Source organism: Pithys albifrons, chromosome 11, assembly GCF_047495875.1.
Source record: "Pithys albifrons albifrons isolate INPA30051 chromosome 11, PitAlb_v1, whole genome shotgun sequence".
NCBI lineage: Eukaryota > Metazoa > Chordata > Aves > Passeriformes > Thamnophilidae > Pithys > Pithys albifrons.
Window position 1 is genome coordinate 6,443,699 of NC_092468.1, and position 26,388 is coordinate 6,470,086.

Consider the following 26,388-nt stretch of genomic DNA (forward strand, 5'->3'; position numbering starts at 1 on the left):
CTGCTCAAACATACAGCAAAACAAACCAGAGGGGCAAGAAGCAACACCTACAGATGTGTGGCTGAGTATCTCTCAGTAGACCCAATACTTACGGAGTTAGTGCAGGTGACCCTCCTTGTGCCTGTAAAGCACTGGCACAAGTGCCCTGGGCCTCCTGCTTTGTGGTGAGCCTGGAGGAATGATGGGTGTCTAAATGGGAGAAGTGAGGGGCAGCTTCTGCTCTGCCACAGAAGCCCAGCTTGGTCTTGGACAGTCACTCAATTCCAGCTTTCTGAGAGGCATTTCAAACACCTGATTCCCACTGATGTGCATAGCACTGAGAGGGAGATCTTTGAGAGCCTGTCTTGTACCTCAGCTTTACTTCTCAGTTTCTCTATGATTGTGAGGCACCAAATGCTGCAGCAGTGAAGAAGGCACGTAGATACCTACAGCAGCACAGATGATCTTTGATAACAGTAACCTGAACAAAAGTTTTTCCAGCACCCTTGACCCATGAACATCCCCTAGCTCCCCAGATGGGTTTCTGCCTTTTTCTTCTGTGATAAACTCCATATATTTTTGACCCTAGCAGGACCTACTCAGACTATTAAAGTGACTTTAAGAGTTATTACAGTTACGTCAGTCTGAGAGGGTCTATTGGCAGTACAGGGTGCTTTAGGCTGTAGTCACCAACACAGGGCACTGCAATAGAGCAGGAATTCAGGACTGCAACTCCAAGGCTACCTTGACACCATTTTAGTGGAGGCTGCACCAGACATGAGAAAAAAAAAATCCCTATTCCCACTAATAGCCCTTTAGCTACAACATATAATCTCAAGTACTTAGCTAGTCATCTATCTATCCTTTATCTACAACAAAAAAAACACTCTTTCCTATTTCCCTCTTTTATGTTTGAGCCTACTATTTTCTCCAGGTACTTTTTTACCTTGTCATAAACCATTAACTTCATGTGCTTTGATCTTTCCATAGGGAATTTATTTTCTCTCTTCAAAGATCTTTTCTAGTCAGAAGATATTTTTCCCAGTCCACAGCTTCTGTTCCATTCACATGTCACAGCAGGACTGGATTTTTTTCCTTCCTTTTTTCCCTTTTTTAAAATATTTATTGGCATTTAAGAAATCAAATTTCAAATTAGAAGCAAGCCAGGAAAGTTTATTCCTAATGGCACACAATGTGGCTCTGATGGAAAATATAAAAGACACACATTGTGCACACAGTGCTGGAGCAAATTTGCTCCACAGAAGGGTTTGTAGTTACAGGACAGCAAAGATATTCAAAAGAAGTCAGTTAGTCATATATCAAAGGTGAGGAAAGAGGCAAAAAAGAAAGAGCAAGGCAGAGATGGTTATGATTTACCACAGTAACCCACTTGACATGCACCTCACTGGACAAGAACATCTTTCCTTCTACGAGTGTCAAGCCATTAAAACACGTTGCTCCCCTGTTTCTCTCACCACTTAACTGGGACTAAATACCACATGTATCACCAAACACCAGAGCATTTGCAGGGGTGGAAATGAATAGCAGAAGTCACCACCCTGAAGCCACTTTCCCAGCCAAACAATGGGTAAGGGTTCTTGCAGGCTGGTTTTTTCCCCAGTGCTTTGATAGAAGAAACATTCAAGAAGATAACCAGAGTCTTAATTTCTTTTAAAACATCCATTTCTGGAGCATTGTGATGGAGACACAATCCCACATTAACTCAATTCAGTGAGATAATTTTGGAGGACATCAGCAAAGGGAAGACATTCATTAAAGCACTGAAACAATCACAAGCACGTAAGAGAACTACATAAATCATTTTTACTCATTTGTGCTACTGAACATAAACCAGGATGTTCTGTCTTCTCAATTCCCATTGGCAGTTGTTAATTCTAAGGGGGGGGAGGGGGGGAGCTATCCATTAAATACATACTTATATGGCTGTCTTTGCCTTAGTTTTCCAAGAAAACTTTAATTCTTTAGTTCATTTGTCCATATTTATCCAGTGTAAATCTGTGCAGTGCTGAGGTTGCCAGTATTCCAAGATTGAGTTTTGCTTTACTTACATGTATATTACAGACTGGGGACAAGGAGGAAAGGGAAAGATCACTGGATGCACCCTCTTCCACCTTGTATGGTGTTAAACAGTCTGTGACCCTCATCTTTCATGAACAGGGCTAGTTCCATTGCAGTCAACAGCCACACTCCATCCTCCTATGAAATGTATTCTCAATTTCTCTGGTGCTATAGACACAATTTCAAATAGTTGTTACTGGTTTATTGCATTAAACTTGCTATAAAGGATATCTCCACACAGAAAGGATGAGCACCACCAACACATCCTCTGTAAAGCAAAGTACTACTGGCAAGAAACAAGTACTCTTCCAAGCAAATTGGGACAACAACCACTTCAGTGGACTGGAGAGGCCCCAAAACCAAGATGCAGGATTCCAACATCTGAATTTGTCAAACAACTTCTTAATTTTTGATAGGCTGAACAATAAACAAAAAAAATGGCCTATCCCCAAACAACCCATCTAATGCACACATATGCAAAAAATGTCAGCCTCTCAGGGCTCTGTTTCCAAAGGCAGAGCAAAACACTGAGTTGTCAAATAGAACATGCTTTGCATCATAATGCTTATATGCAGAACAGCTCTTGCACAGCATCATGGAAACTTCTAAATTGAGCTTTCTCTATACACATTTGCACAAAGCAACTGACATTGAAAACATCAGCAATTTGGAAAAAAAAATCTGCAAGCTCCTAGGCAGGGGTGTTTGCTCCTGTTCTGAGTATCTTCTCACCTAGAAATCTCACACTTCTTGTGGAGTATCAAAATCTTCTCTCCTAATCCTTGTAAGGTCAACTTACTTGTCTTTTTGATCTCTGAGTTAAGTCCCCTGAGCATTTATCTGAATAGACCCAAAAGCAAGTTCTATATAAAATCTATGTTGTACTTGGAAATACAAAATACACTACATTCTGGAAGAGTGAAGGGTCCTCAAGAACAACCCTTTTGGTTATGGCAACAACTATAAGGAATTCCCAGTTCCAAACATTCCCCATTCCTTGGGCAGCAGTCTAGTGTTTGAAGATAACTAAAAGTCCTTGAGTCTTTTTTCCCCCTACCTTCTTCCCTTTGTCCCACTTAGCAGATAGGAGGACAGAGATAGCATTAATTTCTTTCTCAGTGCAATAAAGTGGCAATGTGATGTCTAATGTAACATTTGAACACCCCAGTCTGTCCTTGTGTCCTCTACATTCTGTCTCTCTGTAGACAAAGGAAGTAGAAGCAGCCTCTTCTATCCCAAAAACATGTGATCTCTGATTCAGCCCAGCTCCAGAGTTCATGGACAAGCACGTGTTAGCCTAGAAGCAATGGTATTGCCTAGGTGATAGTTCCTGCATGGGGAGATTTATCTGGTTGCTTCACTTCTAGCAGAACAAAGACCTCTTCTTCTCTGCTGCAATCCCAGTGTATGTGTTCAGTACAGAGAGAGTCAGTCTTTGACCAAAACCCTCTTTAACTGGAAAGAATGACTTAACATGACCAGCCCTCTACCTCTACATGTAACATAGCAAGAATATCTAGAGTCCTAGTAGCTAATTAAAGGAGATGAGGAGAGAGAAAGTCTTAAAATTTCAAGTCTCCATTATGAGACAGTTTGGTGCTGATAGGCCTGGTGAGAGGTCACATCGTCCCTCATGTGCCTGGGACAAATGTTGAGGCATCCATGATGCTGTGGTTTGAGATGTGAAGTTAAAGGAGCCTTCTCCATCCTGACAATTATCAGTTTTCTGTACTGCTCCTGAAGGAAGGATCTACAAGCTTGGAGCATGCCAGAACAAAAAACAAACAAACAAACAACAAAAAGGATCCACAAGTTTGGAGCATGGCAGAACAGAGAAAAAAAGGTTTCATAAGAAAGAGTCAAGGCCCTCACCTTAATTCCTTACATATTCTAAATTTATTTTCCTCTGACCTCAGCCTAGTACCAGTGTTTTCTGTTATGAAAGAATGGGCCAAGTTCATAAAGATTATTCTTTCAAAGAGACAGCCAAGGAGAACAAATGCAGATTATTCTACTTTGACCAAATTAAAGGAAATTGTAGCTCAGAGCAGAGGGATTCCCTTTGTTTGTTTGGCAACACAAGGGAATCACTGCAATCCTGGCTCCTGTCACCACTGACAGGCTGTTTGATATTTCTGTTGCTACAGTCTGCAGTGCATGTTGCCATCCCAGCACAGATTCAAGGAAAGGCCATTTCCAGGGGGAATTAGGCAGGAGCCTGCTCTTGTTGGGAGCTGTCATTGATGCTTGCTGGTTGATGCATTTCTAATCAACCTGTAATCAAGCCATGTCAGGCAGGGAAAATCTCAAATGCAGGTGGACAAGTCCCATTCACCAGGGAAGCGGCAGGAGAAGGCAGGTTTGTAGCCAGCCCACCTGCAGGTGAACAAGGGATCACGGTGAAACAGCAGAGCTGCACTCACGTGTGAGTCAGTGCCCGGGCCCTCTGGCTGAGGCTGCTCCGGGGTGCTGCCTCGGTGCAGCACCTGCGGCTGCAAACACCCACATCTGTCTCCTCCAAACGCTCACCAAGTTGCTGCCTCCTGTCTGCTGCTCACAATGCCTCCCCACCACCTTTCAAATAACAGGAGTTTCTCAATTTTTATCCTAAATCCTAGAGGAGATTTTTTTAAAAGAGAGGAAGCAATCTTTATCAAGTGCTTTGCTTTGTTATTTACATGCAAAATCCCATAAGCAGCCTGCACAATCAGTTTAAAGGAAAACAAAGATAATTGAAATAAACAGAAGCCTTTTAGAAAAAACCTTTGACTAGAGGAGCTTTGCAAATGGTTACATATATCCAAACACTACTCTGGTCCAATTTAATGGAAACAGCTGCCTTTACTCTAAATAGACAAACAATGCTAGAACAAACCTGGAGACAAGCACCATCACCAAACTACCAGAAAAAAAAAAGTGAGACTTAAATGAAATGAATGCTTAGGTAGTCACTGGTCAGGTTTTCTTGAATATTCAGTGTTTTACAATATTTGGGGATTTTTCAGGTTTATTCCATAGAGTAAGTAATGCTTAATTCATTGGGAGTCACCTTCTAAACTAATTTTTGCTACTTTTTAAAAATGTTTCACTTCAAGTTGTGCAGGGCTACTGCAGCATCTCAAAAGTGAAAGTACCTTGTACAGAACAATGAGCTTTGAGGTGAGCCAGATCCACAGTCAGTAGACATATTGTCTCTGAGGATTTTGGATTTATCTTCCTCAACAGCTATGATCTCTTGCACTCACTCCTTTTCCCTTTGCTAGGTAGCACTTAATCTCCTATGGGAGTTCAGTACTAGTAACCATGCAGTGCAATCAAACATAAGGTTTCTGGAGTTCTTCCATTTGCTACGAGAAGTAGATTCCTCTGAGACCACAGCAAGTCACTCAGAAATTTTGCTACCTCTTGTTCACTGACAGCAACCACGAATGAGGGTCTTTTTGAGAAGAACTCTGTGCTCTTCTCTCTGGGTTCATTGCCTCCTTCTCCAAGATACAGTCCCTTTCTTGATTCTTACACACACACACTATCTGACTTGTTCTTTCCTCTGCCCAAACATATAGTGTTTGACTCTGTAATTGTTATGTTTTAGTCAAAGTGCCTTCTTTCTGCATGACAAGTTTCACCATCCAGACTGCATGTGAAATAGGAAGGGCTGGGAGAGGCAGCTCAGGACTGAACACAGACTCTGTTTCTAAAACTGTGGTGGTGAAGGAGCTCTTCAGCAAACAGCTACCTGAAACAAGAGAAATACTACCTTGCATAGTTCATAACTGCCACTGCCACATGGGGGTTAAACAAGAAAAGCACCTGTCAGCTGTGATTTCTGTTAGGAGATCATTCTACTGCTGAAACATCTCAGTCTCTGCACTGAACTTAATCAAATCTGCTCATTCTCCCCTAGAGTCAACTACATAGAACTGATTGTCACTGCAAGGGCAATGAACATGCTGATGGAAAGGTCTTTGCTTTAACATTGCTGCTGAAGCCTTACATCAGTTATGAAGATGAAATGTAAGAGACTGCGGTACTTCATGTTGGTGAAGCATTTGAGACTGATGTGAAAAATGTGGTCGGTGTCAACATGCTAAGACACTTGGGGTATATTCTGCCTTTCCATTCCCTTCTCTCAGTCTTCCTAAAATGTTCAATGCAAAGAAAAAAGCATCAAGGTGTTAAGTGACTTGGAATATTTTTGTATTTATATCATCTAGTAAACAAAGTTGGTGAAAAATGTCACGATGTGATCTTCATGTATGTGTGGGAGACAATATCTCAGCTGTCAGGGAATGACTGTACAGCTCCCTGCTGGAAAGAAGAAGTCAAACATTTCACAAGCAGACGATCATAGCCTGGTGGGATTTCTCCTAAACACTTGGGATATCCACACTGTTGATTGTTTTGCTTCCAGGAAGATATCTGCTGATTCATCCTGGCAGTACCCACTCTCAAGCTGAGCTCTCCCTAGATCCCAATCAGCAGAAAGTCTTTCAACCACAGCATTGACACCAGTTCAGAGAATCCTGCCCTGAAATTCCTGGGGAAGCCCACAGGCTATAAGTCATCATCATCAAATCTCAGTCAGCTTTTGAAGTTGGGGAAACAACCCAATACCCAAAGCTTTCTGGAGGGAGTGTTTGGTCACTCAGTGCACTTGTGATGCTTTTGCTGCTGTTGATTAAATCTCTTTGTTCCTTTGCTTCCCTTCCCCTTTCCCCACCTGAACTGCCACTGTGGGTGACAGGTGCTGGGTGCAGGTATTCTCTCTGTGCAGAGATTTTGGATGTTACTGGAGACTCATGAAGGAAAGAGAAGGGGAACAATTCTCTCAGAACTGTCAGCAAACCTAGCTGAAGGTCAGGAAGCTTTCCCACAGATCAACCTGAAACAGTGAGGAACAGAGAGGGAAGGAGGTGTTAAGAGAGTTTTGTCTCTTTTTTTTCAGTGTTGTTCAGGATCTATGGGAGCAATAAGAAATGTACAGGCTTAGAATTCCCCTCTAAAGTCCAAAATAATGTACACAACACTAACCCATGTGATAGTCTGTGCCAACATCTGGTGGGTAACAGCAGATCAGGTTTGTGCTTTCAAGTAGCAGTGCCCTTTGCCTTTCTGCAGCACACTGTAATTAAGGCCCTGCATAGGGCCAGATTCACCAGCATGATAAAGAGGAGCTATTTTTGTATGTGAATTCAAATGAACAAATGCAATTTCTAACCATTAACCTCCAGAAGTAGATAACAAGTGGGTCTAGGGATAATTACTGATTTTCATAGTTTCTAGGAAAGCTTTATCAGGATCCTTATATTTCTAAAACATTGACACATTGCATGAGCCAGGACATCAGTATCTAAGAAGGCAGTGAGAATATTACAACACCCCCCACTTCCCAGAGCCAGCTCCCCTCCCTTTCTGTGTGTGCAGAGATGCTGAGAAGCCCAGGGAGCCAGTTCCCAAGTCCCTTCCTTCACAGATGCAAACTTGCTCTTACACAGGCAACCATGTTCCAGTAGAGTGATTTGGGTGGATCACTCATTTTGAAGGTTCAGAGACTGATTCCAGCAAGAACTGGAGTTCGCTTGGCTCACTGGGAAAACTCGCTCCTCACCTCCTCTCCAGAGATACATGAAATCTATCAGGAGCAAAGAGATCTGGAGAGGCAGGGAAGATGTTGGGATAAGGATCCATGCTGCTTCTGCCAGCCCAGAAACAAGTGGAACCTGTTACCAGCATGGATATAAAGAGCCTACTGTGCTGCATGAGCTCCTCTGCAGCTCCACAGCCACGCCCTGAAGCAGCACCGTCCTTTGTGCTGATCCAACAGCCACAGTTTTGGTAGATAAATGAGGGATTAGATTAAACCCACCATTTCCAGAAATGACAAACTCAGCTGCAAAAGCCACAGCACTGCAGCAGTGGGTCACAACTCCTGCCTGGGCCAGCACATCACTCCTTGCTTGCCTTGCCTGCTATGAGAGATTCCTGTTGTGTGCTGCAGGTGGCAGGGATATTTCCTTCTCTGTTATGGACATGAACACCTCGACTTGATATAAATGTGTATGGTTTTATTAAAACAATTACTTTGTACTCCTGAGGCAGCATTTAAAGGGGAACACAACAGCTTTTTCCAAGCTACCAAGCTCCTGTGAGACATGGTGTAGAGAGATGGGAGCTGACACCAAGCTCGGGAGATTGAATTGAAGATGAAAGATTAGAAAGCTGACTTGCAGGGAACCCGGGTTTTGCTCTCTGTGGGAGGAACATGAACTTTCACATTCAAGCCAAATTTAATAATACATTCCAGCGATCTGCACTTTTTTTAAGCTCCCACATTTCCTCCCTTCCTGAATACCATGTTTTCCCCTTCTATTCGAGGTATTCCTGTGGTATCCACTGCCAACAGGTTGGAAATCAAAGTGCTACCAAGTTGTCATGGATAAAACATCAAGATTTTGAATGTTTGGGAAACAGCCAAATGTTAGTTTAATTAACTTGAACATATTCAATTTGGACTGACCTTTTCAAACAGAATCAGAGAGGCACTGATGTTGGAAGCAACCTCTGGAGATCATCTACAGCAACCATCTGTTCAAAGCAGAGCCCATTAGCTGAACTTGCTTAGGACACTGTCCAGTCAGATTTTTTAGTATCTCCCAGAGCAGTGTGCAAAATATTTCTTCTGAACATGGGCATTACAGTCCTTCAAGAATTTATTTCCAACCAAATTTTGCAGCTTCATTTCATAGGATGTAAAGAAATCTTTTGATACTTTTGTAACATAACATTTTCCTGCATCCAGAATAGAAAACAAAAAGAACCTTTTTGCTATAATGACTACGTTTTTAACCCTGTTCACTTTTAAAATTCCAATTTCCAATTAAAAATTTAAAAGTTCAATATATAAATTCCCATCTGAATTTTGTGTAAGCATCTTAAAAGAAAATCAACATCTATCCAGTAACAGGGACTAAGAACCGTCCAATACAACACTTACCACTGTGTATCTCCCCTCTTCAACTCTTTTCCAGACCACGTAAGGAGTTTTGGAAACTCAATGGAGACTTGCTTGCCTACTTAGATTCCAGCATAAGGACTCCACCAGATGAAGCAGGACACATCACAGCCACTGGTGTGTCCTGTCACCCAGCAATTCTGTTTCTGTCTCCAGCTACTTGCAAAGGCTGGTTCAATTCTGCATGGTATCAACATGTTTCATTATAGTAAAACCTCTGTGAAGTTCACAGCACTGACTCCTCACCAACACAAACTGCCAGCACTCTGGTGCTTCCAAATGTGCAGTGATCACACTCTGGAAACCATTCCAATACAAAAAAAACCCAAACCAAAACAAAAAAAAACAAAACCAAAACCAAAAAAACACAAACCAAAACAAAACCAAAACAAAACCCTCAAACAAACAAACAAAACCCTAAAACACAATTCCTGAAATAATTTGGGGGTTATCTTCTAAAAGGTATTCACAGAAGAACATCTACTTTCTAGAAGACTTCTCTTCTGACCCTGTGATACCGAGCCCAGGTGTAAGTTAAAAACCCTGATAAATTGAATTTTTCTCTCATTTACTCTAAAATATAAATACTTTTACTTTTCTCATTTAATTTTTCACCTGAAAAGATCAAGGTACTGAATCATGTAATTCAGGTCATTTGGTCAGAAGCTTCTATTTTAATTATTTCACTCAGTACAGAAGCTACAATATAATTGCAACAGACAAAACACACACTTCAAATGTGCAGACAGCTCTATTTCAACAAGTTACTTACTGCTTTACATTGAAAAAAACATGAGGTGGTCATAACTGAGCAGTAAAAAAAAAAAAAAAAGCCTTGCTATCATTCCGTGGTTCTTCAGTGGATAATGGAAAAGAGTTTAGAGGGCTCAAGCACAGACCCCAGGACAAAGGGAATTGCATCATTAAAAACCCCCAGCCTGGTTAATTGCAGGTAATGGCTATGGATAATGACAGCAGAGAGCACTGAATGACGTAGGAGAGAGAACACTCTGAGTCGTAATTGCTTAAAAGGAACAGTTTGGTCAATTTGAACTTATTTGGGACAGTCTGTCCTGCCCCCTCCAGAGCACTGTAAACATTTGGTTAAAACGTCTGTGAGCATCTCCCATGTGTTCTGTATCCCACAAAAGGCAGCAGAAGAGCCATCCCTGACTGTTCACTTCAGGAACATTCCATACACACACATGCACACAAACATGGCTTTGCCTGGTGCTCTGCAGCCTAATTATTGATTTTTCAGGAAGACATTAACTATGTATATAGCACCTCTAGCAAACCAATTCAGCTTCTAGTGCAGCCACTTTAAGTGTCCTCCATGGCTGGGACTATTTATGTAAAGTGCCTGGAAGTCAACAGGAATAAATTATAGTGGGTGCACAGCAGAACAAGTGAGCACTAAGTCACAAGGAAAGGGACCACCAAAGAAAATATATTTGTGTTTCATCTACCTCACATTAACCTATTTTGAAGAATGTTTATTATCACACATTCACTTTGTCTGTACTTGTCACATATAATTCCCAGTTGCTCCCATTCTGAGATTACTTTCTTTGCTGAGGTCCCCAAGACACCATTCAGTTTGATCTTTACACTTTCAAATTCTCATCACACAAGTATGCAAAAGACTCATGACCTACCTGGACAACTCTTATTTCAAATTGAGCAAGGTGAGCATATCAGGAGTAACACTTCATGGGAGCTGGAAGCATTTATTTCTAAAGCAATATGTGAAGATGATCTGCGTCTGCATGATGCCACAAGAGAGCAAGTTGAGGGAAGCAAACAATGAACAAACCACATACACCCCTTTGGTGCTGTCTCAAAGCAGCAGATTAAAAGCAGCTCCAGTTCCCAGTGCCCTTAATTCAGGCTCTTACCTCAGGAGCTGTGAGCCTTAGAACCAGCAAACATGAGTCAGAATAAAACCATGATGACAATGGGATGTTTTCCACTTCTCAATATCCTCTTCTCATGTAGACAACCCTGCTCCACAAAGTACATCCTGATTATGTTCACTACAAGTTCCATTATGCCCTTTAAATGAGAAGAACAACCCACTCCTTCATGGCTATGGTTGTGTGAACCAATACCACAGGATACAAATGATCAGTCCCTCTGGCTCATCATAGGGACAGGGAGAATGTCAGTACGTGTCGACACTGCACTTGGCTTGACTGGGTCTGAGGCAGCTGCCCACAGGTGTAAACACCCGAGAGCTCCAATGGACTCAGATCTTCCTGCCACCATGGATTTACAGAGCTCTTGTGAAACAGACCTGCAATCAAACACAGAGGCTTACAGCATGGAACAGCTGCACCACTTAGAAAATTTATCCCTCCATTTCAGGCTTGTTAGACTTTCCTAGGACATGCACTTTTGTAAGCCACTAAACTCCCTAAAAGCAGTGGATCAGGACTGTGTAGAGTACTGCATGGAATTGGTTTGTCTCTGCTGCTCAGTACAAGAGAAGGGTAGGGAGATTTCTTTCAAGTTTTATAAAATTATGCCCACAAAAGCAAGGCTAAGTACTATCCACTAACAGCAGGAGACCATAGCCACAACATACTTCTCAGAGAAACTGAACAGACATTCAACCAGAACAGATTCATTACTATTGCTGGAACCATTTTAATCCCTTCCATCTCCTCCAGAATGTGCCCCTTGCTGCTTTAAAACAGGCAGAAAGATTTTTTTTTTTAGGAAACTAACTGCTACCCAAGGAATGAGATACAATTTTGCCCCAGGGAGAGCCAGGTGCTTTGCTTTGCTGCTCGTCTCACAAAAGTTGTACCCTGCAATAGAGCACATTTGTATTGGATTAATGTCATCAAAGGCACCCTGCTGTCTGGTCACTGACCTGTCTGTAAACAACAGATGACATGATGCCGTGAGCTCCTATTATATATAATTACCTATTGAGTTGTGACCATTGTAAAAGAAACAAAACCATATACTTCACCTGCTACTCTTGTTCTGTTTTGCAGGGAGGAACAAAGCCTAAAATTAGGTACCTCAACTCTGAGCGCCATTTTGTTCTCATCTTCTTCATTGCTCCTCACATCTCCTCCACATATGTTCGTGTGCTCTTCCTTACACCTGGAACAATCTTCCCAGCTGCACTGGCAAGGTACAACTCCTCTCTATTCTTCCTTTAAATCCCTTTTATATCCTTCTCCTGTCATTCAACCTTTTGATGTCACAGCTTCCCCTGCTGTGCCTGCACAAAGGTGGAAGTTGTCTGTAACCCAAATGTATCTCACCTGCCCTGGATTGCATTAACTGTGATAAAGGCCACAGGGACACATTCCCACCTGATGTAACTCATGCAAGTCTGCTGGGATGACACATATTCATGAATCACAAAAAACATGGTGAATAAGGAATACTGTTCTCTGGTTTCCAACACAAGAGTAAGATCAGAAGGAACCTGTTACCTGCCGGCTCAAAACCAACAGGAAGCAGATTTCACACCTTGTGTGGTCCAGCTGGGGAGCTCCTTTCCCCAGGACACTGCAAATCGAACAACTGGACACCTTACTGAAAGAATAAAAACCCCATGGGAAGTCATGAAATACAAGGAAGTCTTCCCAGGTTCAGACACTCCTTAAGCCTTAAAATATTGGAAACTGGGAAAGTATTCTGGGAACACCACTGCATACCCACTGTACTCTTCCCTGAGGACTCCCTGTGAGCTGCTTTGAGGGACAGCACACTGGGAGAGATGGACCTGGCATTTGCCCCAGTGAAGGAGATATTTATCAGCTGAAGACACAGCACAGAGGCACAAGAGGAGCCTGAGACTCTCACACACACAGGTGTAGCAGTAGGAGAAGGAACCTCTGCAGAGTATTTGGTACTCACTAGCAACTAGCTTTTATATTCAGTGAACTACAACTCTTGTTGCTGCTACAAGTCAGTAGCTAATACACACTTATCTCTGTGTTCATCAGTAACTCAGAAGCTACAGGGACATGATATTCATACAGCTGTTCAAAGGAAAGTTTTCATTACAATATCTGGCAATGAAACAGAAGCCAATTGATGCTGCCAATGACAAGCTGCTTATTTGTCTCAGCTTTCTTTTGATTATCAAACTGAAAGTCTGTATTGCCAAATTAGATAAAAGCTGCTTTCCCTTTTCCCTCTAAGTTTTGTTAGATGTAAGTCCTCTACAGAAGTATAACTGAGTTATATTAGCATTGTTCTTTCTGCTTCATTTACAAATGCTCTCACAAATACTTATATACACCAAGGCTGAAACATGCACACATTACATTAAATATTCCCTGAATTATTGCTTACTGTCAGAACAGTTCAGATTGTATAAAACTGCAGCAGCAAACCCTTATATTAATCACTGAAGAACAGCTCACATACAAATAAAAGTATTTGATGTCATCACCTGGCTTGATAAAAACATGGCTAGGCAACATGTACTTACAATGAACTGGATTTTACTGGATAGACTTCAGTGTTTACATAAGGAGTCTTCCATTAGACAGCAATTTTTTGACTTCCAAGTAGTTCCTTGCTTTGGAAATATTTTGGACAACATGGACAAAAGCTTACTGTCTGAGATATTATACAGGAAATAGCATTAAAGAAAAAAGCCAGCATTTCACAATATGTGATTGTGGACTTTATTTTGGAAATGCCTCATGAAAAACAGTTAGTCATTGGAAATATTTTAAAAGTAATTTAATCACATACTGCCAAGACTGTTTGCACTACTCATCTTCTCTGCATCAACCAAGTTCCAGTTCTTTGAAGATCACCCAAAACCAGCACAAATGACAGTTTGTTTCAGACATCATCTCTGGCTGTCCCTTAAGAGTCACTGACAATGAACTGAGACAGTAGTAAAGTGATGCATTTAGCTACCTGAATCCTTTTGTGAATGAAGAGGGCTCTGATCAATTCCAACTTACCTCAGCACACTTCTGGTTTCAGAACTGACTTTGGGGGTTTCATCACTGCCTACCACAGAACCTTAATGCTTTCATCAGTGCTAAAAGTAAAGACTTGTGAGAGCTATTTGGAGAGATGCAACCAAGAAAGAACAGATTACAGACACTGCTGACAGGAAGCCATTGGTGCTGGGGATGGGGAGGCTGAACGAACCAGACAGGCAGCATTTGCGAGAGAACCTTTCATTGAACAGTGAAACCAAACAGGACCCATTTGCTGTGGAGCAGCAGCGCCGAGTGACTCACGCTATTGAACAATCCTGACTTGAACCTGTTGAGGATCCTGGCCCAGCGTTTCCTTTCCAGTATTAATCCCATCCAGAAACGTGTCAGTAAAGCTCACCGCTCCTGCCTGGCAGCCGGATGAACAGCAGTGTGAGCCCACCGGAGCGCTCGCAGGGTACCGGCGGCAGCGGCCAGGCTGGGCTCGGGCGGTGCTGCTGCCGAGCCCCCGCCCTGCGAGCCCTTCCCAGCGCCCGCATCCGCACCCCGACCCCATCCCTCAGCGCTCCCACGCCCGGGCTGCGGCAGCAACAGGGTGCCCGGAGCCCTCGGTCCCTGCGAGCCCCGGGGTAGGTGCGGCCCCCGGTACTCACATGGCGAGGGGCCGAGCGGGGTCTGCTGCTTCCCTCTCCAGCAAAGATGGCTTTCTGGCTCCGCGCCTGCTGCCCGCGGTCTCCTACTGTTGTAGGCACTGTTGCTGAGATAGGAGGGGTAGGCACCGGCTACTGAGCATGCCTGCGCCTCGCATCACAGGGTAGGAAGCAGAGGCAAGGCACGGAGGTACCCCCTCCCCACCCTCACGCCAGGCAGGAGAAAGTCCTGGAGTGACGGAGGCGAATGAGCTTCTGGCTCCTGCCCACACCCACATCCCGCATCCCGCCGCCTCCCCGCGCGGAGCAGGCAGAGTCTCGCTGGGTGTGGTCACCGGAGCGGGGCTCATTCCAGCCAGGAGGCTTGGGGGATTTAGGTGAAAACCTTTGTGTGTTTCTGCAATCTCCTCCTTTTTACCTCTCTTTTCTAGATAGAAAAAAAAAAAAAAAAGAGAGAGCGAGAATTAAAAAGAGAAGATAATCACGAAAGGTATTGCTGTTCAATCCATACTGTCAGGGGTGAGTGAATGAAAAAAGGCAACCTGGGAGGATTGCAATGCCTACCCCTAAGACAGCAAATCCAGAGACAGATTAGCTCCTAGATCAGCCACTGATTGTGAAATGGTTGTATCCCCCATGAAGAAGAGCTGCTGCCAAATCTCTACTGCTGGCTTTAACTTCACCTCACACTCAACCCAAGTCAAGGCATCCAACTTCACCCTTGAATCTCTTTCATTACTATCAACACTTCCCCTTCTTGCCCCACACCCTTGTACAGCACAAAACTTCTGAAGCACAACATGCTCCTTTACATTCACACCAATATACTCTAAACAGAGGCCAAGGAGGAATAAAGTCTGCAGTTTCTCTAGAAGTGGCACTTAACATTGCTGTCCCCAATGATACCTTGTTGCATTTCACTTGCAAAAAGATACTTTACCTGTCACTGCTATTCCATCAATGTCACAATCTAGCACAAGATGTTTAAAACGAGGTATCACCCTACAGCAAAGGCTTACCAAGAACAGAGAGGAGCTTCTGTAAGACCTCAGATCTCAAGGCACCTGTTGAGGATAAAGTACAACAGTGTCATCAGATCAAATCCATGTTTTCTGATGTGTGAGTCAAAGAAAAGGTGAATTGTTCCTCAAAGCAACAGGCAAAGGCACAAGTACTGGGGCTGAGCAATTCATCAGTGCCAATTTCTAAACTTGGCGTCAATCAGTTGAGTATTTTCATGGAGAAAGTAACCAGGGAATGTGACAACACCCACAGTGGTGGTACAGCACAGACCTGACTCAGGAGCGAGCCCTTGGCTGTCAGCTCTTGGGGGAACGGTGGAACTCCTGAGTCACAGGAACCTCTCTCTCCTCTCCCTCTGCTGTCTGAGACCTTGCTCACTGCACTAAAGACTCATCACACCTACAGCCACTGGAGGGTCATTCTGTCTCTTCTGCTGGAGCTAATTATTTGCATGAATGAATAAATGGCACTGTAGGCTGCACTTTGAGCCTTAGTTTTCTACATTTGACCACATCACTAAGGGCTTGCTCACATATTTCAGCTGTGACAGCCTGGCCCTGAGAAACTTTCCCTGATGGAAGCAAGACACTTCAAAATGGATTTTCTTTTTGAAAAGATATTGTTTCAACCAGTTGATAAGCCTTGATGACAACAGAATATTCCTGAGTAGCTTTAAGGTTTATCCACTCACAGATTATTTAGCTCAGCACTTCTCATCTGGAATTCCTCCATAACTCTTTCCTGCTGAGGACAGTTTACTTTTCAGATATCCTAGACAAAGACACATTTATCTGATATCCCCATAGCACACAGCCACACCAACACCCACACCTGGGATTACACCCAGCACAGGTACAACCTGCCACCAGGTACGTTCTCACAGTCTTCAAACCTCAACCACATTCACACATGGAGGAGGTGAGAAGTCATGGAGGAGGCGAGGCCAGGAGCTTCTGGGACACAAGTACCTGATGTATAGACCTTCCTGTCCTTTCTGTGTTATCACTTTGTGTCATTACTACACGGAGGGTGGAACCAGTACTGATGCTAGAACAAAGCTCAAAAGACTCAAGAAAAACCCCTGAAAGACCCCAAGGCCAACATCTTACAATGTTTTGTTATACAAACTATCCAGAGCACATGAAACGGTGTTTATGCTTTCATGCCAGCTTTATCCTGATTGAAGTGGAACAGAAAATACACCCACAAGCAAAAAGGTGAAATGACAATCAGAGAAGTTATTAGAAGCGTGTCAGTACAGGAATAGTACCTCAAACCTTGTGGACACAGTGCAGAATGTGCTGAAGGTAGACCAATGCACCACATCATATGGCCACAGCTTTCTCTGGTGCGATACAGAAGAGTTCTCAAAACCAAATTAAATAACATCTTTGGACTGTGGCTGCTATGGAAGAATTTCCTGCCAGCTAATGAAGGCATCACCATTCCAATCCAAGATCATGATCCTGAATAAAATCCACAGCTAAACTGGGAGACATCTTCCTTTAGCCCTTCATTCCCTCGAGCTTGCAGCCTGCCATTAAAGGCTACCAAAGCCTTTGGTGTAAGAAGAGATGCAGAGACACCCTGTGGTGGCAAAAATAATAGTATTGGAATTAGTTCAAACAGCTTAAATTTCATTTAAGACACAGAAGTGGGTCAGAAAAGCTGCATCCTGAGGAGACAGAGAAATTTTCCCCAAGTTGCTATTCATGTAATTTCTTCTCTCTGGACCTCCTTTCCTGTCTGACGTCTTTCACTCTGCATATTTGCACGACAGTCACTGCCACAAAGATTTTGCCTCTTATTCTGTTTAGTTCTTTTATACCAGAGGTTAACAGCTGGATCAGGGCTGCTACAATTGGAAGGAGAGCTGTGGAAATGCTCTGTTTTAGGAAAATAGTTTCCTGCATCTTTCACCTGCCAGTCTTGTGTAGGGAAAACAATCAGTCTTTTGTAAACTGTTGTTGTTGATTTTTTGCCCCATCCATAATTCATGCTTTGTACTGAAGTCAAATTTTATATATAAAGGCACTTTCAGAGCCACCAGTACACCACTCAGGACATCCAACAATGAAAGACATCAACATCCAACATCAGTGCAGGTTAGTTTTGGCATCTGAAGTCTTGTAGGTCCTAGACTTTGCTTATAATTAACTAAAGACATCCTGCAGGTACAATGCTGAGGTTCCTCAAAATGTTGTCCATTCCCGATCCATGATCTTCACTGAAGGAAACATATTTTCTCCCAGATCTGCAAGTAGGACCCCCATTTTAAAGAGTCATTAACAAACCAAAGTAACTCTGTTAGTGCTAGATAAAGGTGAGAAAAATTAGTTGGTGTATAGAAACCAACGGTAGTCAAGTTTCATATGATTTAAGCAGAGAAGAAAACAAGGCAAGTAAATCAATTATTCAAATACTGGGTGTCCAAATCTGATTTGGCAACATATTTAAACATATAGTCAGAGTACAGAAGGATTTTCCCCTACGTCACTAGAACTAAATACACTCAACATAGCCAGACAAATTCATCTGTAAAAGAGAACTTAAATACTATGCTTGTCCAAAGTAAAATTTTTTCAAAAACTGTTGTCTAAAATGCTTTTAAAAACATCTGAGTGTCTGCAATTCTTTGCTACCAATCGTTACATGTTTACTTTCAATGTTACATTTTCTTCTCTTGATCTTGTAGACAAGTGGAAGTGGTACTGACAGGCCCTACCGGGAGAAGCCTTTGAAGCTCATTGTCAGAAGCAGGGTAGGTGTCTGCCCCACCAGCTGCTGGTTTTATTAGCCACAGATTGGGCTGTTCTGCAGAGCTTCACCTCAGCATCCCTGGATGTCTCAAATGGCTCTTGAACTTGCAGATTATTTTGTCACAAATTAAACCTGAAGTCTGTAACTGTGAGGTGTGTAGTTTTCTTTCATTCACAACTTCTATTCATTCCTTCATAGCATAGTAATTCTTCAGTGACAGTTTCCCTTTACAGGTCAAGGAACTGTTTGTAATTCCTTTCATAAATGGTCTTTTCTGACACAGGTCTGACTTACCTGTGTCCTGTTAAAACACTGGGTGTCTCCTGACCAAGCCTGAGCAGTAAGGTGTGTCACTCTGTGATCCTTCAAGGGATTTATGGCTTCTTGTTAATGTGTATTAACATGTAATTTTGGTAAATTATTATAACACAATGAAAAACTGTTTCAAGGTGTGATCTTGCAAAGCATTTTCACAGTCACTCTTGCCTGTGTGTGTGTCCTAGAGTAAGAACTGGATATGGAGGATTGAACTTAAAGGGCTGGGAGGGACTGAGGGGAGAGCAGTGTACAGGAGGGAAGAGATGAAGGGAAAAAGCAAAAAAGTTCAAAATGATTGTCAGTTTTGTTTATGAGCCTATGAACTTTATGTTACTTGGTATAGAAGGTTTGTGGAAAATATTTTCAACAGGCAGGAACAAGACAAGAGACATAGGAGGGGATGAGCATGACCCTCCAAGTCTAGCAACCAAAAGTTAATGCAATTACCAAGTATCAAATGTAGAGCAGAGAGACTAATTCAATCAGAGAGGCCAAAGGGATAATTCCTGGAGACAAAGCATCACAACGCGGAAATGCAGACTAATCAACTGCTTTATCAAAAGAAAAAGGAAACAATTTCCAAGCCTTAACTAAAATCCCCAGTTGCTTCTCCATCTTTTCAGGGGTCTGGTTTTCGCTTTGCAGTGTTTGTTCCATCTCACATTTGTTTTGCTGCTTCTGTTCTCTGCACAAAGCTGTTTCCCTGGCTCCTGGCTCTTCGCTCCTATCACACCAGCCGCCTCTGCTCGTGGTTTAAGCAACCAGCTTAACCATGAAAGAGAGCACATAGAGGGAAATATTCATGATATTTAATGTCCAAGCCTACTTTCCATAACTACGTGGAATAGAGCAAGAATATCCAGAGTCACCTTGTGCCTGGAGGAGTTTTCAGAGCAGGTATTGGCTTCATCTGATGGAAAGCAGCTGCTCCCTGATCTCAACTAAACTGCCTGTGTAACCAGGACCCTTTACAGGTTTGTAGAGCAACAGATCCAGACTTCACCAAGTACAACACGCAAGGGAGAGGCTTTCGAGAAGCTACTCAGACTTCTGTTTTCATCTGAGCAGATTCTGTTGTTATGACAGATAAAATGAGCTGGCACAAAGGAAAGAAGGACCTCACAGAAGGAAGCACAGGAGATGGGAAGCACAGCCGAAAAAAGAGAGAGCGGCTATTTAAGAAGAGATTTTCTGGACTGAGCCTCTTCTCTGGGTCTCCTAAGAATAAATTGTAAGTATATTTTAGATTGTATTTTATATACATTTTTTACTAAGGAATTTTGAAATGTTTCTGGAGCAGCTTTGGAAGAGCCACATTAGGTACCTCTGCTATACTAACAGTTTCACAAACAAGGAAACAGTTATGAACTAATTAAAGAATGTGACCTAAAAACTAGTAAGTCACTGGCAGAGGTAGCCACAAAATTAATGTCTCCAAACCTTGTGTGCCTGTTTAGCTTATAACCATTTCCCTGTACTTTCAGTGAGCAAGTCAGAGAGGCAGCATCTCTGTGTCTCCAGATATGCAGCAGCACTGCCAGGATAATGGCTCGAGGAGCAACCTTGCTACAGGGTTTGTGGCACCAACAGCTGCAACTCCAGGGTTCAATGGGCAATGGCAACGTGTGGACAGCAGCAAATATCACTGTCCAACAAAGTCACTGTTACTAAGTTTCTTGAATCAGAGCATAATTTTCCCGTGTTCCCACAATAGTGCCTTTATACTTACTACTTTTCAGTTAGAAGGAGAAAGAAACAAAGCAAAACAAAATGACAAACAATGCAAAACTGTTCCTTTTTAAAACAAAGTAAGCAGAGGCAAAAGTGAGTTTGAGCCTACTGCTCTGCGCATGTATTAGTTTAGAGCCATTATAATCATTCTTATGGGAGTGGAAATTCTCTTCTTGGGTCTTTCTACTTGACGTTATTCTTCCTTCACATGAATTAAACTGAATGTATGCATCATGCTAAGATCAGCAAGGGTTTCAAAAAACTGTTTTTTCTCATCCAAGACCCATTTTCCCTACAGATCTCCAGAAAAGAGTCTTTGATAATTATCATGAAATTACTGTCTTAGCAGGAAGTGCATGCAAGTCTCCACAATTACTCAGCTAACTACATTAAGCTTGATAGCCACAGCAGCTGATTACAGGCTTGACATAAGATTAAAATACACTAGCCAGAAATGAACCTGAGAGCCAGATTTTTCCCTCACACTGATCTAACTGCAGCACAACTAATACCAAGGACTTGGTTTGGGGATTTATCTTGCTGCACTGCTGAGGAACTGGACTAGAAACAGAGTCAAACATCCAAGAAGTGAATTACAGCTGTGAGTGTTCTGTGTTATTAATAATTCCACTGAAGCACACATTCAGGGGGGCAGACAAACATAATTGAAGCAGTAAAATCATGTTTTCTGAACGTTGATCCTTATGTGCCAGTGATAATAGGGATTTGTTCAGTTTGATCTAAAAAGAAAGAATAAAAAAAATTGAACAGTAATGTAGGAACCTCCTTCCATAGTACTCTCACATTAATGGAAAGAGTCAGTCTTCAGACTGTACTGGATATATTTCCACAGATATAGCAGTGGTTTTTAAACACATTGAAGCCATCAGGATGTACAGAACTCTCACAGTGGTGTAGCCAAATCAGATCATCTCTACAGCAAAGCACCAATTTGTGAGCTCTTGTAAGGGATTATGTAGGTTAGTAGCTTGATTTTGAAGAACTATTTTATATAAAGTACAGTGGTATATAATTTAATCAAGGGAGCTTTCCTTTCAGCTCCTCCATCTCTGTTCAAGGCCAGTGCAGCACAGGGCTTACCTCCTAGCCAGCATTAGTGTGCATTGTTAGTGCACACAAGTGGAAACAGAATCTTTAGGATGGTATGAGGAAGCCTACTAGGTCAGGTGCCAGTAATTCAGATACGCAGAGCTTATGGAATTTGTCCTCATGCAAACACACAAGGCCACAATCACCCACGGAAAAGCTTCATATTAAAGTTCCTGCCTAGCAAGCTGACATCACTGTTTTATGGTTTTGTTTAAATGGTGGAAATCCTTTAATAATTCTGTGTTCTGAAACTAATGGATTGTCACTGCCATCACAGCACCAGAGCCAGACCCTCCTTTTCCTGCTTTCTGCAGCTGAGCACATATTGCACCTGCTCCTCGTGTGTCGCAGGTACAGCCCCAGAGGGGTTCATAAATCACACACTAATTGCTCCTGCTGCCCTCGTTCATCTGAAGGAAGTGCATAGGCTGAACCTGTCACCTCTCTTTGTGCCTGTTGTAGTGCTCAGGGAAGAAGCCAGCTTTCTGAAGACAAGAGGAGATGTTTACACAGGAAAGGCTCCAAAAAACTCAAGCCAGAGCAGGAGGAAATCTGTTCTTTGAGGCAGCCACAGTCTGGGAAGATGTGTCCGAAATGCGAAATCCTCACCTGCCGAAAGTGCGAGACCCTGCACTCGGAGAGCAGCTTCATTGCCCACAGCCTGCTTGACCACTACGACAGGGGAGGAGTCACAGCCCTTCTGTGACTGCACAGAGGTGATTGAGGGTCTGGTGTGGGTGTCCTGTCAAAGCCCAGCTCCAGCCCAAAGGCTAAAGCTTGGATCCCTTGGGCTCACGGGATCTCCAGCCCATGCAGCGCCAGCAATTGCAGCCATCCTGTACTTTAGTGAGCATGCACCCTGCAAAGATATGTAAGCTTAAAGTTTCTCAGCTGTTAAGGACAGGCAAATGTTTCAGAAATTTTCTCCAGTTTTGATTTTCCTCTCACATAAACCAGGTTACCCCACAGAGCTGCAGAAGAAGAAGTGCCTATTGCGTGCAGGACTCTGGGTGCATTACACTTGCTTGCAATGCCTTGCTATGTTTCAGTGTTGCTTGTGGTCTGGAATATTAAACGTTTTATTTTTAAATTAACTAGCTCTGGTATGCAACTTGACAGGGGAAAGGGGCTTCTAAAGGCTGTCCTGGCCACAGGGAATTCAGGTGACATCCAAATTCCCTTCTAGAATTTCTGACTTTTCCCAGGCTTTCAACATCTCTCTTATGATCCAGCATCTTGCCTTAAAAGGAGCAATAAGGATCACAACTCTCAAAGTATTTAAGCCTTCTTTGGGTTCTTAACCCCAGATCTGTGGTTTTTAAGCAGTTCTTAACCTGTGTAGTGCAGCTCCAAATAACAGGCCAATATAGAGTGGGAGGGGAGGATGGTGTTAAGGTCCAGGCACACATAAAACTGTTCACCCTCATGAGTACACGTGAAGGGAGGAGTAGCCTCTGGAACAGGTTTTCCCAAGTTTAGCAATATACATGTTTTCCTCCTGTGGCAACTGGCACAACCACATATGCAGGATGAATTCCTTGCTCTTTGGTAGGGAATAGGCTAAACAGACTTAGTGTCCCATAGCCTTTAATATTGAGGGTTCTTTCATTTAGCCAAGCAGACAGAACACAGGCTGGGAATTTTGGACCTCTCTTTCATCACTCCTTTTCCTAAGGACTCTGTCCTTCCCACTCCCCTTTTGGAGCTGTTTCATTTTTGTTCCAATGAATGGTAAGGGGACTGGAATCCTAATTTTTTCCTTTCCCTAGGGAGTACTTTGTCTGAGCTATCATCCATTCTTGTGTTTTGTTTCTGCCACCCCAGAAAAGTTTCAACAGGAGGAATTCAGAGTCACATATACAACATTCCTGTGCTCCAAAGTATCTCGAACAATACTGCTTACCTCCCTTCATGAAATGTCAAACACTCAGTGCTCCTCAGGTAAGAGGTAAAGAGACCACTACAGCAACCAGACTGAGCTGCTCAGTGCTCCCAGGGCAAAGTACCATATGTAGCAGAAAACCTGAGCAAGGTTCACAAACAGGAATGAGCCACAACCAGGAACAAATCCTTAAGCCCAGACTTCATTCATTCTGTGCCCTTCCAGCAAGTGCCCAGACTTCCTGTCCACACACAGACTTCTAAAGCCAGAAATTAGATCTTACAAACATCCTTGTGCTACAAGGGCCTCAGTCCCTCAGAAACCATGTTTCCATGGTGCCTGATTGTAGCTTCCGCTCATTTGCTTCATAAAAGCCAAGCAATGCCTGGCAAACCACAATTAACCTTTTACATTTCTCTGTGACTGCTATTCTTAAGATGTGATCCTTCCCAGCTTTCCCAAGAATAAGCCATGCCATTACTTTGAAAATATGTATTCATCCTCATCCCTCTTCATCAAGCAATCCGGAAGAAACTTCTCCAGATAGTCACCTGAGGAAGAACCAGGTGACAGACTGAAAGGATGAAGGACTAGCTCATCACAGCAATGTTACTTAAAATCCCATACTCCAATACAGTGACACCTGTTCCAATAGGCTATGTGGTTGAGGTTTTGGCCAAGTGTTCCAGAGAGACCAGAACAAGAAACATTCTATCAGCATCTGCCTGGTAGGGTTTCCTGTGTGGCTTGCTAGAGGACACACAGCAAGCTCCTCATGTGGGCTATTGGGCTGGAAAGGCATCCAAGTAACAGCAGTGTGCAAATGCAGCTCATTAAAGTGAGAAGCTTTCCCTTCTCCACACTTCCCCCACAGTTAATGCTGTTTTGCTGTTCTGTTTGAAGGACATATGGTAATATATATGGGCAGGGTAAATCATTTCCCTGGTCAGCACTGGTCGAAGCACCATTTTCTCCTTTATCAGTCACAAAGTCACGCTTGGGAAGAGTAACTACATGTCCATTATGCACTGAGGTAGCAGGAGCAGTACTGTGCCTGTTTTTTCAGTAGCTGTTCAATTAGTGCACCTTTCCTGCACTGGCTACCAGAACTTGCTCCAGAGATCTGCTTGTGTTGCGTGTTCCTGACACCACGTTTGCTCCTGTCACACACAGGTTCATGTGTGTGGTATTGAGGTCAGGCAGCAGAGCCACTACCTTGAGCTCGGCCTGACTTTTGTCCCACCAGCCACGACACCACGAGGCACATTTGTCCATAAAGCCCCCCAGGCCCTGCCAAAGGTGAAGCCCAACAGCCAGGCAGCACCTCCTGACACTTGCCCATCGGCACAGCTCCAACCCTCAGCTCCTGACACTCTCACACCAGACAAGCAATTTTGAAAATTATTTCAAGTAAACTTACCAAAAACCAGAATGCATTATGTGAGCACATGATTTTGGGGTTAGATTTTAAAGCTGGCTCAGACATGTAATTACATTAATACAATATATTGTGAAAGAATTATAATAGAAATACTGATTACACATTTAAAAGATTTAGGCTTGAAATCATTCCTAAAGAATAAAGCCATGATCATACCTGACATATCAATTATTAAGAGCCTGTACTATTTAATTATCTGATTTCAATAGCTTGAGGAAATTAAAGAAGAATATTGGATTCTATTATATTAAATACACGAATGGGTTCCATCAAAGGCATTCACCAGAATGGGAGTGACTTGACAACCAATACACCCCTGCCAATACTAGTGATACAAGCATGAAAGGGAAAGGAAGCAACTCCACTGGTGAGGGGCCAATCTAAGGGAGTTCTTCCCCTGGAAATCCAACACAGGACAAGCAGAACTGTAAAAGCAGCAGTTGTCACCATTTGTTCCCAAACCAAATGATTCAAGGTAAAGAAAGAAAACACATAAAGTACTCATTCAATCAAAAAAATCAGAATAAATTAATACAATATACACACTGCACATATCCAATTCCAGTTTTGGCTTTTAAAGCAGCCTAGGTAGCTTTCCTCTCTGCCAGACACAATGAAAGTCTTGAACAAGAAACAGTTCACATGTACAGAGCAGACTAGAAGTAGACCTGGAGAAAAGTGATTAACATGAGACCACCTGAACTGAAGATGTTTGATCTCAGAGCTGTACCTTGTTTCTTTTCTACAGCTCAACAAAGATACATCCTTTCTAAAGCTTCCACATTTAAAAAGGTAATGTTTCATACAGTTACAAACAAAACCTTTACAGAAAATGGTCCAAACTGATATGATCGCACGCAGCCCAAATGAACCTGCTATTTCAACACTACAAGCTGGATACTGGGAGGTAAGGACAGAAATAAGCAATAGACTAATGTGCCAAAATTCCAGTGTTTTCCTCTTGGACAACAAAATGTGGAGGACAGACTGTCTCTCCTCCCACTTTTCACAAAGCAGTTATTCATTTGTTTGTTTTCTGAATGAAAGTCTGTATGCCACATGCTGTAGCAAGTGTGATGAAAACCAGGAAAACAGACTTGCCTTTTTAGCTATGGATTTAAAGCTGCCATTGTGCTCCCTCCTCTCAGACACCACACACACCAGCCTCAGGCAGCCATAGTGAACTTACCAACTTCATCTCAAAGTTCTGGGAAAGGTTATGCCTCCTTCAACAACACAACTTACCAGAGATGTCCAAGTACTCCATTTTACAGAAAAAAATAATGTGTCCAGGAACAGCTACTTATGCAAATTTACATGCTGTGAATTAGCTGAGAATAAAATTACTTTTTTCAGAGTTGTCACCTGAGGAGAAGAAAATCAATGCCCTACACAGAATGTCCTCCTGGCTCCAGGTAGGTTCTTGACTTCTAAAAGAAACAAGGAAACCCCAAACCAACAAAAATACACCA

The 26,388-nt window shown here is 42.7% G+C and overlaps 1 protein-coding gene across 1 annotated transcript in view; it reads right to left on the reverse strand.

Annotated features, from left to right (window-relative positions):
• VAMP2 (vesicle associated membrane protein 2) overlaps window positions 1-14,913 on the reverse strand; it is a 49,201-nt gene extending 34,288 nt beyond the window's left edge. Inside the window, exon 1 of the mRNA XM_071566458.1 lies at window positions 14,655-14,913. Within this exon, the coding sequence (XP_071422559.1) occupies window positions 14,655-14,656 (2 nt within the window). The 5' untranslated portion in view covers window positions 14,657-14,913. The remainder of the gene's footprint in view (window positions 1-14,654) is intronic.
• Between the last annotated feature and the right edge of the window lie 11,475 nt (window positions 14,914-26,388).